We start from the raw sequence: 13361 nt of genomic DNA on the forward strand, positions 1-13361 counted from the left end.
AGCTCTCTGTTGGTGGCTTGGACAGGTGCAGTCTTTGTGGGGTGAAAAATTGGCTGTTGTCAGGTCCAGAGAATGGTGACTGGAACTAAATCCAGCTGGTCACTGGTGGTTCCCCAGGGCTCAGTACTGGGGCTGGTCCTGTTTAACATCTTTATCAGTGATCCCAACAGGGGGATCAAGGTGACCCTCAGCATGTTTGCAGCTGACACCACACTGGGTGGGAGTGTTGATCTGCTGGAGGGCAGGCAGGCTCTGCAGAGGGCTCTGGACAGGCTGGCTTGATGGGCTGAGGCTGGTGGTGTGGGGTGACAGGGCCAAGTGCCGGGTCCTGCATGTGGGTCACAACCACCTCGGTGCTCAGGCTTGGGGAAGAGTGGCTGGAAAGCTGCCCAGCAGAAGACCTGGGGCTTCTGTTTGACATCCAGCTGGTGAAACATGAGCCAGTGCATGCCCAGGTGGCCAAGAAGGCCAATGGCATCCTGGCCTGTACCAGGAATTGTGTGGCCAGCAGGAGCAGGGATGAGATCGTCCCTCTGTGCTTGGCACTGGTGAGGCCACATGTCGAGTACTGTCTCCAATTTTGGGCCTCTCACTTAGAAAGGACATTGAGGAGCTGGAGTATGGAGAGAGGGGCAATGGAGCTGGGGAAGGGTCTGGAGCACAAGTCCTATGAGGAGCAGCTAAGGGAGATGAGAGTGTTTAGCCTGGAGAAATGGGGGTTCATGCAGGACCTTGATGATTCTGTGATTCTCTCTTTTGTGAAGATATGGGACAGATTCCACAATAATTTTGTAGGGAAGGAATCCGCAGCTTGATAAAGTTACTGAATGGTTAAAGTGATCTTTTTATTTTCACATTTTTTCTTGTAGTGCAAAATATCAGTTTCTAAGATTTTATTGGATTTTGCTAATCCAGTCTTTTATGACCTGTTCCTTGAATATAATGGTGGCAATGGACAGCAACAACTTTGGGCCGTGCCAGTTTTAAATTTGAATCTTCAATACAATGAAAAGTTTGTCAATCAAGGTAAGATGGTAATAGCAACATCTCTATGAATTTAAACAATCTGAAAACTTCAAATAGAAATAATCTATACTAATTACTGTTACTGTGTTGTGTTTAAAGATACCACAACACACCATAACTTGTTTCCATTTTAAAAATCTAGTATTTGTGGGGAAGTTCTGGTAGTTTAAGTGCAGACTTTGGTTCCAATCATTATTATGCAGAAATAAAATAATCTCATTTCATTATATATTTGTATACATTGAAAATAAACAATTTTATATCCTCAGTAGTTACTATGTGCTATACAATTCCATGCATTGTTTCTAATACATTTCATTCTTTTTGTATGTTGAATAATGTGTCTGTGAAATGTGTCATGTTTTCCACTAGGCAATAATATGAACAACTGGCTTTTGACTCGCCGATTTTTTTTGGTGGATGCACTTAGTGGCAAAGAGAATGACTTGGGAAAACCACCAAGGGTAATTCGGATTGCTAGCAAAATAACAATAAGGTGATTAACTCATATAATATCTAGTACGTATAGAAAATAAAGTCAATGCAATAGAGTCTGCATTTTATTGTCTTAAAGTTGTTTTGTTATGCATTTTCTAATATGTCTAATGTGTAATATGTGCTGCTTTTTCCATTGCATAATTGAAAATGGCATGAATTTCCATAGGTTGTTCTGATGAGTGAAAGAAAGCAACATTGACTTGAGGGAGTTAAAATGACCATGATTCCCTTCCAGGTACAAGGATCAGACTATGTTTGCATAATGCAAGTTAGCAGGTATTCAGTCACCTCTTAGAAGCAGGTGTTGTCTGGAAGGACGTAAAAACTCCTCTGTTAATTCTTTTTCAATGTGTGTGTTGCTGACTATACAAGGATATTATTTCATACCTCATATTCTTTTTTTGCAGTATTTTTACAACTTGTTGCCTATTCTGTTATACCATCCAGATTAGGCTTTTAGTCATATTATTGTGAGACTGCCTGTTAGGGTCATTACTGATTGCACATCTCAGCTGGAATATATTTTGGAAGAAACTTTTTTTCTCCTTCTTTATGTGATGTTCTCCTGTAACATGCAGACAGGTAAAGATTGATTTCTTACAAGTAAACAGTCCTTCCCATAATTTTTTTTAATATATTGTTGTACATGCCTTTGTACAATCCAGTTGCTTTTAAAATGTGAAGTGCCACATCATTGGGTTAGAAATTCACATTTTATTGATCAGGTTGTTCTGTTTATTTAGTATTTTCTTGTAAGTACAAGTTTCAGTTATTGCTTTCCAAGCACTCATCTGGGTTTTTTTGTATTAAAAATCATACTCTGTATTTCTGCAGTATTCGTCTGGTATCTCATACACAGAGAGGAACTATCTACCCTCCTCTAATTACTGTTGGTTACACAGATGTGCTTATCCAAAACCCTGAAACCCAGAGTGTGATGGTGAGATCTTTGTGCTACCTTAATTATACTTTTAGTTCTATTGAAATTTCAGTTTTTGGTAGTAGGTTATAAAAATCTAATAAGCAGTTTCTACTTCTGATCAGTTCTGAAGTTACAAGTTTTCACAAAAACCTTTTAAAACAAATCAGTTAGAACTATTCTCTTTTCAATTTATCTTCAGTCTTTTTAACTTAAAACACTTAGAATTTGAGGTTGGTTTTACAATGCTAAATTAGGCTACAGTTCAAATAAAATTACTCACCCCTAAAATAACAGATAAAAGACTATGCAGCACTGCAAGAAATTTATGCAAGGAATAAGTATTTTTATTTAGAGCAATTAATTAAGAGGAAGTTATGACACAAACATTTCAAGTCACCTGTAGTTTAAGTTAAAATATTAGTAATATATTTTAAAAAACCTTTAGTCTTTCATCTTTCTGTACTGAAAACCACCAAATCCTGCTGTAGCAGATGCAGAAGAGGCATTTCCTACTTGCCCTTTTACCTGCCTTCATGGGCAGCAGCTCAGATGTACCATTCTCTGTCTTGTTTGTGTGTTAGATCACACTGCATTAAAAAGTAAAAATGTTGATCTTAGGATGGTAGAATTAAAAAAAAATTAATATTAGCATTTTCTGCTTGTCAACCTTCAACTGTTCAGACTTCCAGTACAAACAGACATCTGTCTAGAATAAATTTGTGGTACTAGAAGCATTCCTTGAGTTCCATATTAGTTGCATGAAAGCAAGAGAATTAGAAAGATAGAAAAATCAAGGCATTTTTTTCCTGCCTAAGTGATGTCTTTAACTGCTGAGATACAGTGCTGTATCTAGAAAGTAATTCATTCAGAGTGATGGTAGGAACAGTTGTTTTCAGTTCCTCAATTTTCTGTAATATTATTTCATCCTTATATCTATATGAGATCTATTGTCAATTTTGGATATCTTGTTTCATTTAACAAATTTTATGCAACTAAAAAGATATATTGAATTTTGTTTCCAGTTTCTGTAAACACTGAGCTTGTAGTGGCTGAGGATATTTAGACTTAAGTGCAGTGATGGAAGGAGGTCTGACAGGAACAAATGTTTGAGGAAGACAAGATGTAGGGAAGGAGGGATTGTTTGGTGTGGGATGGAGGAGTGATATTTTTTTCCAACCTAATTAACCATGCTTTATATTATCATGCTTGTGTTAAATTTAGCTGTGCAGTGACAAAGATTCAGGCCAGAATATTATAAAACCAAGCCAAACATTTTCTCTTCCATGTACAAATCTTTCAGACCGATGTCAAAAGAGATCTTAGGTTAAATTTAAGCTGGAGAGAACAATCTTGATGCTGCATGACAATTTTTATTTCATTCAAGCTGAAAAAAAAACAGTATCTGAGCTGTGCAAGCTTATCATATAATTTTGCATATAATTACAACAAGGTTACATTTAATCACTGATGAAAGGGAAAGTATCAAAGAGTCAGTGTCTCCTTTCAGGAGGAAAAAAATCATGCACATTTGGAAATATTACAAATAGGTATAGCTGGTAACTTGCAGATGGCAGGCACCCATGCCCAGCATTGCTGCTGGTAAAATCTGCAGCAGTACATGCTGCTACTGACTGACCCTGACACCTGAGCACACCAGATCATATGCAGTAAAAAAAAAAATGTGTGATACTGGTATAGAAGCCCCAGATAGGAATTTCCACCAGCTAAAACTGCAGACTACCTCTATCTGTAATGCTTGTAGCACTTCAGAATTTCTATTTATATTTACTTTTTGTATTTTAATATTCAGGTCTCTTTCGCAGTCAGCTATGAGATGAATCAGTCAGAGGCTCAAGTTCAGACTGATGTAAGTTGTAATTCCCTTAAATTTGTTGATACTATTATTTACTTCTATTTTTTGTGTTTTAAAAGTATCTGCAAATAATTTTTGGTTATGTTCAGATTGCACTGGGTGTGTTGGGTGGACTGGCAGTGTTGTGGTCCCTTCTCAAGACTGCAGGCTGGAAGAGGCGGACAGGAAACTCTATAATTGACTTGCAGGTATGAACAGCTGGCAAACTGAAATGGGACATCTCTGCCTCTCTTTAAGGGCACCTTTGCTTCATTCCCTGTGATTGTAACTGAAGGTAACTGAAATAATTTCCAGCCTAGCTGCATAGAACTGTGCCCCAGAGTTAGGCTCACTTGAGGAAGTAGGTTTTTGCATTCTTTTTGATTGTAATATTGTCGTTCAGGAAATACTGCTCTACAAATTTACAGGACTTTTATGTACAGAACTATTCTGATCAATTGAGTGGACTTGGTTTTCAGATTAATTCTTTGAATATAGACCAGCATGTAGGAATTTCAGCTGTGAATATAAATATGTGACCACGGTGAAAAGATTTTGTTCTGGGCTACTTTTCAGTATTGGAGTTTGCTATGTGAGCTACACAACATTTTATATGAATGCATGATGGACATATGCATTAGTAAATTAGCTTTACAGATGTCTACAGCATGTTTTTATAATTGCAGACAGTTTTCAAGTTCTTGCTGTTCTATGCTGGAGACCTTGCCAACGTTTTCTTTATCATCACACTGGGCACAGGGATTTATTGGCTTGTATTCTTCAAAGTAAGTGTTTTTCCAGATTTGGTTATATGAAAACTTAGTAATAATAAATACATTTTTGCATGGACATTAATTTTCTTTTTTCTTCTTTTTTTTTTTTTTTTTTTCTTGTCAGACTATTGAGGCAAGTTATATATAATATTCTGTTTTGTGTGCTTAAATTTTGTGTTCACCTTGTTTCTTTTACTTAGGATTTGTTGTACTTGCAATCTGCTTATTAGTCATTTAAATTTTTTACACATTCATTGATCTTTTTCTGGAAAAGCTTATTCACACTTAAGTATTTATTATGTTGTCATGTATGCCAAGTGTACTGTTTCAATGTAACTTCTTAATTATAGGCTCAGCAGTTTGTATCTGTCCTTTTACCTCTTCCATCTCAAGAAGAAGATTTTGTTACATACATAGCATGTGCATTTAGTTTAAAGGTAAATAATTTTTTCCTCACCATAAATACATGACAGCATGCTTCTGTATATTTTCAGTAGGCTTGTTTTTAAATACCTTGTACAGTTATTAGTTGTTAGAGTGTAGATGTTATGTCCTAATAGTCATGTTCTAAGAATTAAGTCATTTTTCCATAGAAATTTATGATGTGGAGTCTTTATAGGAAAATAAATGTCTTGGGAAGGTCACAAGAGAAAGACTGAAAAATAATTCTTTCAAGGATAAAGGTGTAAAGAAACCCAAATGAAATAGCATCATAGCAAGAAAGCAAGTACTTCCATTTCAAGTATAATGTAAGTGCCATGAGCTCCTGATTAGAAAGAAGACAGATCCAAATAATTACATTCAAATATGTAGGATTATGAATGCAGGTTAGTATGTTATGGGGAAATAGTCAGTTTTTTAAATTTGTTACTTAGCTGTATTTCCTTCATAATTTTGGACATCATCACATGACTTACCATTATTACAAGCTTTTAAACAAAAAAAAAAATTATCAAAAATTTGTTATGAAGTTGCAGTTTCATGTATAATCAAGCTATTGATTGTTATGTTTAATGAATAATCCACACAGTGACTATTCCTACACCTTTGTGTGTATGCTGTTTCTGTCCTTACTTTTTTCTCTTAGGCTCTGCAGTTTTTACACTTGCTGGTTTCACAACTTGCTGTTGATATTTTCTTTATTGACTGGGAAAGACCTAAGGGCAAAATTCTTAAAGCAGTTGAAGGTAATTCAAAGGATACTTGTCTGTATAAGCAGCTTTGGTGAAATTCAGATATTGGTCTCAGATATTAAATTTTAGAGCTTTACTGTCTCTACTCTTTTTAGGTGAAGGTGTTACTAAAAGTGCTGCTGCGCCTGTGAGCATATGGAGGACATACTTTATAGCAAATGAATGGAATGAAATTCAGACAATTAGGAAAATAAATCCTCTCTTTCAAGTGCTTGCAGTTCTTTTTTTTCTGGAGGTAATATTACTACTAATATTACTGTTATTATTATTAATTCACAACCAGAGTGTAACATAAGGGTTTGATGATTAATTCTTGCATTCTGTGTGGTAATAGTGAATCACCTTTAAATTCACTTGAAATAATGTAATTTAGTAAAATAACCATTTTAATGCATTTTTAAATTTATATGTATGTTTAGGTCATTGCAATATTTCATTAAGGAAGACTTAAAAAAAAATCCTACTTTTAATTACCTTAGAGATCTTTGTTAGCTTTGTTTGGGTTTTTGTAAGGTAATGAGTTACCTTAAACGGCTTAAGAGACTGATAGATCTGTGTACACACTTGATTCTTTATTTGCCTACTAGCACCCTCCTGCCACAGTCTACAGCTTTATTTCTGATTTCATATTTGTCTCAACTGAGCTTCCTTTCTGCTGATTTGCTGCAGTCCCTTTTATAATGCAGGAAATAAAATGTGCCAGTTCTGTTCCTGATGGCAGTATGCCTTCAGTTACAGCTTGAGGACATGTGAGAAACTGTGCTTTAGCTTTTAAAAAATATTTGCGCTTGTTTCTTTTGTAGTTTAGTTTCGTTTTTTTTTTATCTTGGGAGGTATTCCTAAAGTGTCCAGCATATAGTTGTTTTTTATGAGGTTTGTATACATATTTTAACACTTTTATTCAATTTTATAGTTCTTTTAAACTTTTTCCTTTTAATTAAATAATGGAAGTCCTGAAACTTCCTTCATTCACTACATGAGCATTTTTGCTGTTGGTAAACAGCCAGGGCCAATTTAGGTGCAATATTAAATGAGAGAGAGAGAGAGAAAAGAAAACACCTATTCTTTCTGCATGCTGCAGCTACCTGAAAGGAGGGTGTAGTGAGGTGGGTGTCTCTTGTCCCAAGTAACAAGCACTAGGACATGAGGAAATGGTGAACCCACCACAAGTATATTTTGGTGCAACTTCTGTTCTGAAAGATTTTCACTTATATTTCACCTCTTAAGTGTTTCAACACATAGTGCTCCTCTCATCTTTTTTAGTTTGGAACTTTTTCTAGATTTTTTTTGTTTAAAATAGATATGCTTTAACACTGGAATATATAAAACTAAAAAGCTGAAATTTGGCAGAAGTTATATCTCTCTGCAGTACAGCAGTAGACTCTTTCAGAGTTTTTCAGTAAAAGCCAATATTGACTTTTTGTGAGATTGAGCTGCATGTTTTTTAATTTAGGTATCAACCCTTATATGTACAGGTTATGTTTTAATAATGTTTCTCGGTAACAACACTGGATCACACAACTGAGCTCCATTAGAGTGAGCAGGCTACTATTCCCATGTCCATTTTTCATTATTTTTCTTAATTCCTGTTATGGAAACAACAGGATTCTAATTAATACTGTTCATTTTCACCTGTTGTCATATTGATTTTCTTTTCTCTTCAGGTGGTGGGATTTTCAAACCTGGCTTTAATGGATGCTTCTTCCAGCCTTGCCAGAAGCAGTGAGAGCTACGTAGCTCCTTGGAGCCGCATTTTAAGATTTGGTGTGTCTGCTGCACTCTGGGTAGCCATTGCCATCCTACAAGTATGTAAAACACATGACATCCTGAATTATCACTTTTAGGTTGGTTCTTGGAAGCTAGAATAAATCATTAGACTGTCCAAACTGCTTATCATAGCATGGGATATGTGCTTAACTGTTATGTTTAGTTGTTTTAGTGTTTTGGGACTCAAAGTGAATCTTGTGAGACATGAGACATCTGACTTTGGAATCAGAATTTTAATCCTCTCAAGGATGTGAATTGATGCAAATACTTTGTTTTATTTTAAATAACCTTGAAGCATCTGAAGTTCAAAATAAAAAGGAGGTTCTTACTACAACTTTACTTCTTAAAGGAAGTAGTATGTCAATCCCATTTCATTAAGTCCAATGCAATGGTGGCCACTACAGAATTTATCTGTTATTTGTGGGTCTGTTAAGTGATGAAATTAATTGCTTAATAATGTCAAATCTGAAGAACTAATAAAAGAAAATTTGGTTGATTTATTCCAGGTTATATTTTTTGCTGTGATTTATGAAAGATTTGTTGAAGATAAGATAAGCCAATTTGTTGATTTATGTTGTGTGAGCAATGTAAGTATTTCTTTATCTCATTTGTAGTGTGGCATTTTATATAGAATAGTACTTAAAATAGTTGTAAGAAATATTAATATATTATTCATTTAAATAATTACTTAAATAATATTTTTTCATTTAATTTAGATTACTAGCTAACAGCCAGAGCTGATGTTTCCTTCAGCTCATTTTATTGGTGAACTCTGCAAGATTTCAGTTAAACTTTAATTGGAAAATTATTTCAGAAGCATAAGTATCAATGTGTTCTTTTATACATCTGATTTTAGGGTCTTTGGTTTTTTTTCTTTTTTTTTTTTTTTTTTTTTTTAGTTTAAATTAATTACACGTGCTGATACAGAATTAAAAAATAACAAGTTATAACAGAAATTAGGTGTAGAACCATTTACTGCCATTCTATATACTGGTTTGTGTTTTAGTCCTTCTGAGTTGCAAGTTGTCTTGGTTTTATTTAATACATTCATGTCCAGTTTCTGCTCTTGTCTTGTGCTTGTGCCTCAGCTGCTGAACATAATTTTGTCCCTCTTAACAGTTACCACCTTTTGCATGCATTTTCTCTTACTCACATCTGAACTTCCTCTTCTTTACATATGAGTTTTGAAGCTTTTCACTGCAGGAATTCCTTAACCAAAGAAGAGAGCAGTCAGAACAGATTGGATTACCTTATTTGTCCAGAACTTTTAAAAATACCAATTTATCTCTTTTATCAATCTTTCCAGCCATGGTTATTCTTCTTCTGTGAAACACCCATGTAATACCTGGGTTGTGGAAAAGAATTAGTTTTGGAGTTTATGTGATATATAAGCATTGTATCATAGTGAATGAAGTTCTGTTAAATACAGTCTCTTAGGAGTTCAGCTGGAATCATGCATATGTGTTATGTAGCACAGAAATAATCTTTGAATCAAAAGAAAATCTAATAGTTTTAACTTTTTGGCTCAAGGGAGTTAAGCAGCAGCAGATCCTTGCTGCTAAACTAATAAACTAAACTAATAAACTGATTTAGTTGATGAACTAAACTTGAAGCTGGCATGTGTTTGTAGTTACATGTAGGATGTAACTAATTAATGAAAAAGTTGCTAAATATTTTTCTCCCATATTTTTTTCAGTACCTGCCTACTTTGTATTTGTAGCAGGGCTGGCTGGTTTGAGTGAACTTCGCTATTAATTCAGAAGATCAAAACTAAAATTATAATTGGTGATTAAAATGTTCTCTCTTCCCCTATCTCTTAATCAGATTTCAGTGTTTCTCTTGTCACACAACTGCTTTGGTCATTATATCCATGGTCGCTCAGTGCATGGACATGCAGATACCAATATGGAAGAAATGAATATGAACCTGAAGAGAGAAGCAGTAAGTAAAAGTATTCATGTTTATTCCTGCTCAATTATTTATTTTATATAAAGACCACACACCTTTGCATTATGGATCTCCAGTTGTACACTACATTGAACCATGTTACTTAAAGATAGCAGGTGTTGGTATGTAAATATATGATTCAGTAGTTCTTTTAACTAGTTCTTCATCTTTCTTTTTCTTTACTCTTTTGTCTTGTTACTTCTTCACATTTCAAGGATATAAACTTCCTGTTTCTCTAAAAAGTTTTTTTCATGTATTTAAGAGCCTTCTTTTCAATATTTAAGCTTTTTATAAGGTCAGAGCCACATTCAAAAAGCTGCATACCAAAAAGGTTTCATAAAGAGACAGATCTGAAACACTAATACAGAAACTTGTAATCTGCCAATCAATTCTTTTATTCCATCTCTTCTACTATGGTGATACAATCCGTTCTTTATAAAAATTAATTTGCATAAGTATTTTTCCTAGTTTGTCATATATTATATCTTTGCTGCAAGATCAGGCAAATATAAAATGTCCAATACAAGAGGCTGCATTAAATTTCATGACATCTTGTATCTTTTTAGGGACAAGAACCTTAAATAAGGATATTGCTGTTTCAATGTTAAGTGGATAGAAAAAACCATAACCATGTGAAAATCAAATCTCAAACACTGAAATGCAGAGGAGTCTTATTAATAATGTTTTGGGCTTATGTATTCCTACAATTTTTTTCCTAATTGGTTATTTTAATATAATTTTGGGGAAAACAGGGGGTTTCCCCATGAAGATGTCAATTTTTTTATTTTCTTGGTGTTTCTGAGATGTATTAAATTTGATCTGAAAAACACATGGGAAAAACTCAGGAATCCAAAAAAAAGAAACAAAAAAAGCAAGACAAGTATAGAAGAAATGATAGACCTAAAAGAAAGTTCTTCAGAATAAATAAAATATGACTTTGCAACAGCAGGGGTCAGGATTTCATGCCATATGGAAATCTTGCTGCAGTAGAACAAGAGTGCAGAGGTTTCAAATATATAGAGATAATAAGTATTATCTATACATGAAAGAGAGGAAATGAAAAGCTTTTGGCTATTTTTGGGTCTATGAATGACATTAATAATGTTAATTTACAATTGCTTTAATTGTGTAGGAAAATCTGTGTAGTCAGAGAGGTTTGTTACCAAACACAGATGGCCAGACATTTCAGATTTCCATTTCAAGAAAAATGCGACTGCACTATGACTGGATTCATGAAACCTTAACAAGAGTAAGTGAGATACTGGTATTCTTTAAATGTTATTTAAAATATGAAATTTTTCTGTTAAAGTCTTGGTCTTGTTGTATTTCAGAAACGTGGTCCTACCAGGCTTTTGGACTCATCTGCAAATACTTTTGAACAAAGCACAAGGGCCTACAATGCCATGAACAAATTCCTCAGTTCTTTTATTGATCATGTATGTATATTGACATTACTATATCAAGGAAAATGCACTTATTCTAAGTACAGACTAAAATTTGCAAATCTGAAGGACTGTAATTCCTATTCAAGCACATGTGCTTTAAGGTTTGTTGTTAAAGATTTTATGGCATACAGAACAGTGCTTCATTAAAAGAAAAAAAAACCAAACAAGTGGAGTGCTGTCCATCAGTGCAGACTGCACTTAAAAATGACAAATCCTTTTTTATTATGTATTCATTTTTGTCTTGGGTTTTGTTTCATTCACAAAGGTCTAAGCAGCTGCACTTCACTTTGTAGCAAGTTTGAAATAATAAAACAAGAAGTGTTTTTTTTCTTTTTCTTACAGGTTCATAAAGAAATGGATTATATTGTTAAAGATAAGTTGCTGCTTGAACGACTTCTTGGCATGGAGTTCATGGAGCCAATAGAGAAAAGTATTTTTTATAATGGTAAAAAGATGTGTGGTATTTGTACTATTTTAAGTATCCTGGTTTCTGTGTAGATTTCTTTCCCAGGTTTTACAATCTAAAATGGACTTTGCAACAGGAGGTATCATTGAAAGACTGCTTGTGAGGAAGGCATTTAAGAGAAGTTATTTAGGTTACAGAAATCCTGTTTATAAATTTTCATTTGACTGTGATGTTTTTTATTTAAGGCAGATGAAAGTGACAGATGTGCACTTGTATACAGATGTTCATGTTTAGGAAATTCATAATCATAAGCATTGATAGAAATACATTGTTTGATAGTCTAGACTGCTATGGTTTCTAGAAGTTTAGATATGAATCAGAATTTCATGGCACTGAAATACACAGTTTATCATGAAAATACACCATTTTCAATCAAACTTGTATTGGACATTTTTCAAAAAAAAAAAAGGAAGAGGAAAAAGAACATGTTTCCTGTAATTGTTTACATATTTTTTTCCCTTATAGAAGTGGTGTTTTTTGATAAAATAGAGGTAGATAAATGGTCCAGAGTACTTTGGCTATGAAAAAGGTACTTTAACCTTAAAAGACCCATTTTCTGGGGAACCATTAAACAAGAATGCTAAGCTCTGAACCTCCTCCTAAATGAGGCACTAAGAATATGTTTTTATGATTTTGTTGAGTTGGGGACAGAGCTAATAATTACTAAAAATTTCAGTGACAAGGAAGTTACATCTGCTTCTTTGTTTAAAATAACTTTTAAAAATAATCTGATTGAGATTTCAGGAGTAAATAGAGTTCTATGTGATACATGGGTTTTACCTATTATGTTCATCAATATGATGCCATTTTATAAATTAAAAGTTTGTATTACTTTTCAGTAGAATGGCAGAACTGTCTCTGTGCCATAGAATGTCATAAATTGCTCTATCTCTGATTTTCCTTTTTCTTATCAGCTTCCTCAGCATGGACTGGTGAACTCCACAAACTTGCAACTCACAGATTTTTTTTTTTAAATGTTTTCTTTCCATAGATGAAGGACAGTCTTTCAGTGATGTTCTCTATTATGGCAATGAAACAACACTGCTCATCTTTGATATCCTGTTTTTCTCAGTTGTGGATTTAGCTTCCCAAAGTTTTGTTTTAGCAGCTATTCTAACATACTTGCAACAAGAGGTAAATTTCAATTTAAGAACAAAGTAATATTTTTAATGGCAGTTTAAATACTTAACTAGATAATAAATCCAGTGAGTTAGCAATGTGCAGTTAGAGAAGATTAAGATTATACTGAGACCTTATAAAATAGCATTTTTAATTATTTTGAAAAATAGACTTGTGAGAAATTGATTTTGTTCACATGATGATCCTGAATGACAAGTTTACATATAATTTTCAGTGGAAAACATTAATGTCTGTTAAAATTAATCTCACATATTCTATCATAATTTAGAGTAGAAAGGTAGTGGGAAATGTTTTAAAAATGCTAAAGGAAATTAAGCACCTAATTCATCTTA

General features: G+C 33.9%; 1 protein-coding gene and 1 long non-coding RNA gene across 2 annotated transcripts in view; both read left to right on the plus strand.

Moving 5' to 3' along the window:
- LOC306799146 overlaps positions 1-13361 on the plus strand; it is a 177905-nt gene that overhangs the window by 148692 nt on the left and 15852 nt on the right. The window lies entirely within an intron of this gene.
- The window catches only part of TMEM67 (transmembrane protein 67), a 32016-nt gene that overhangs the window by 15281 nt on the left and 3374 nt on the right, over positions 1-13361 (plus strand). Inside the window, exons 12-27 of the mRNA XM_079299746.1 lie at positions 870-1026; positions 1399-1522; positions 2359-2464; positions 4257-4313; positions 4409-4507; positions 4985-5083; positions 5422-5508; positions 6159-6258; positions 6360-6499; positions 7929-8069; positions 8538-8618; positions 9856-9972; positions 11111-11227; positions 11310-11414; positions 11766-11868; positions 12881-13023. Coding sequence (XP_079155872.1) covers positions 870-1026; positions 1399-1522; positions 2359-2464; positions 4257-4313; positions 4409-4507; positions 4985-5083; positions 5422-5508; positions 6159-6258; positions 6360-6499; positions 7929-8069; positions 8538-8618; positions 9856-9972; positions 11111-11227; positions 11310-11414; positions 11766-11868; positions 12881-13023 — 1776 coding nt within the window. The remainder of the gene's footprint in view (positions 1-869; positions 1027-1398; positions 1523-2358; positions 2465-4256; positions 4314-4408; positions 4508-4984; positions 5084-5421; positions 5509-6158; positions 6259-6359; positions 6500-7928; positions 8070-8537; positions 8619-9855; positions 9973-11110; positions 11228-11309; positions 11415-11765; positions 11869-12880; positions 13024-13361) is intronic.

The sequence above is a fragment of the Erithacus rubecula genome (genome assembly GCF_903797595.1).
Source record: "Erithacus rubecula genome assembly, chromosome: 3".
Taxonomy (NCBI): domain Eukaryota; kingdom Metazoa; phylum Chordata; class Aves; order Passeriformes; family Muscicapidae; genus Erithacus; species Erithacus rubecula.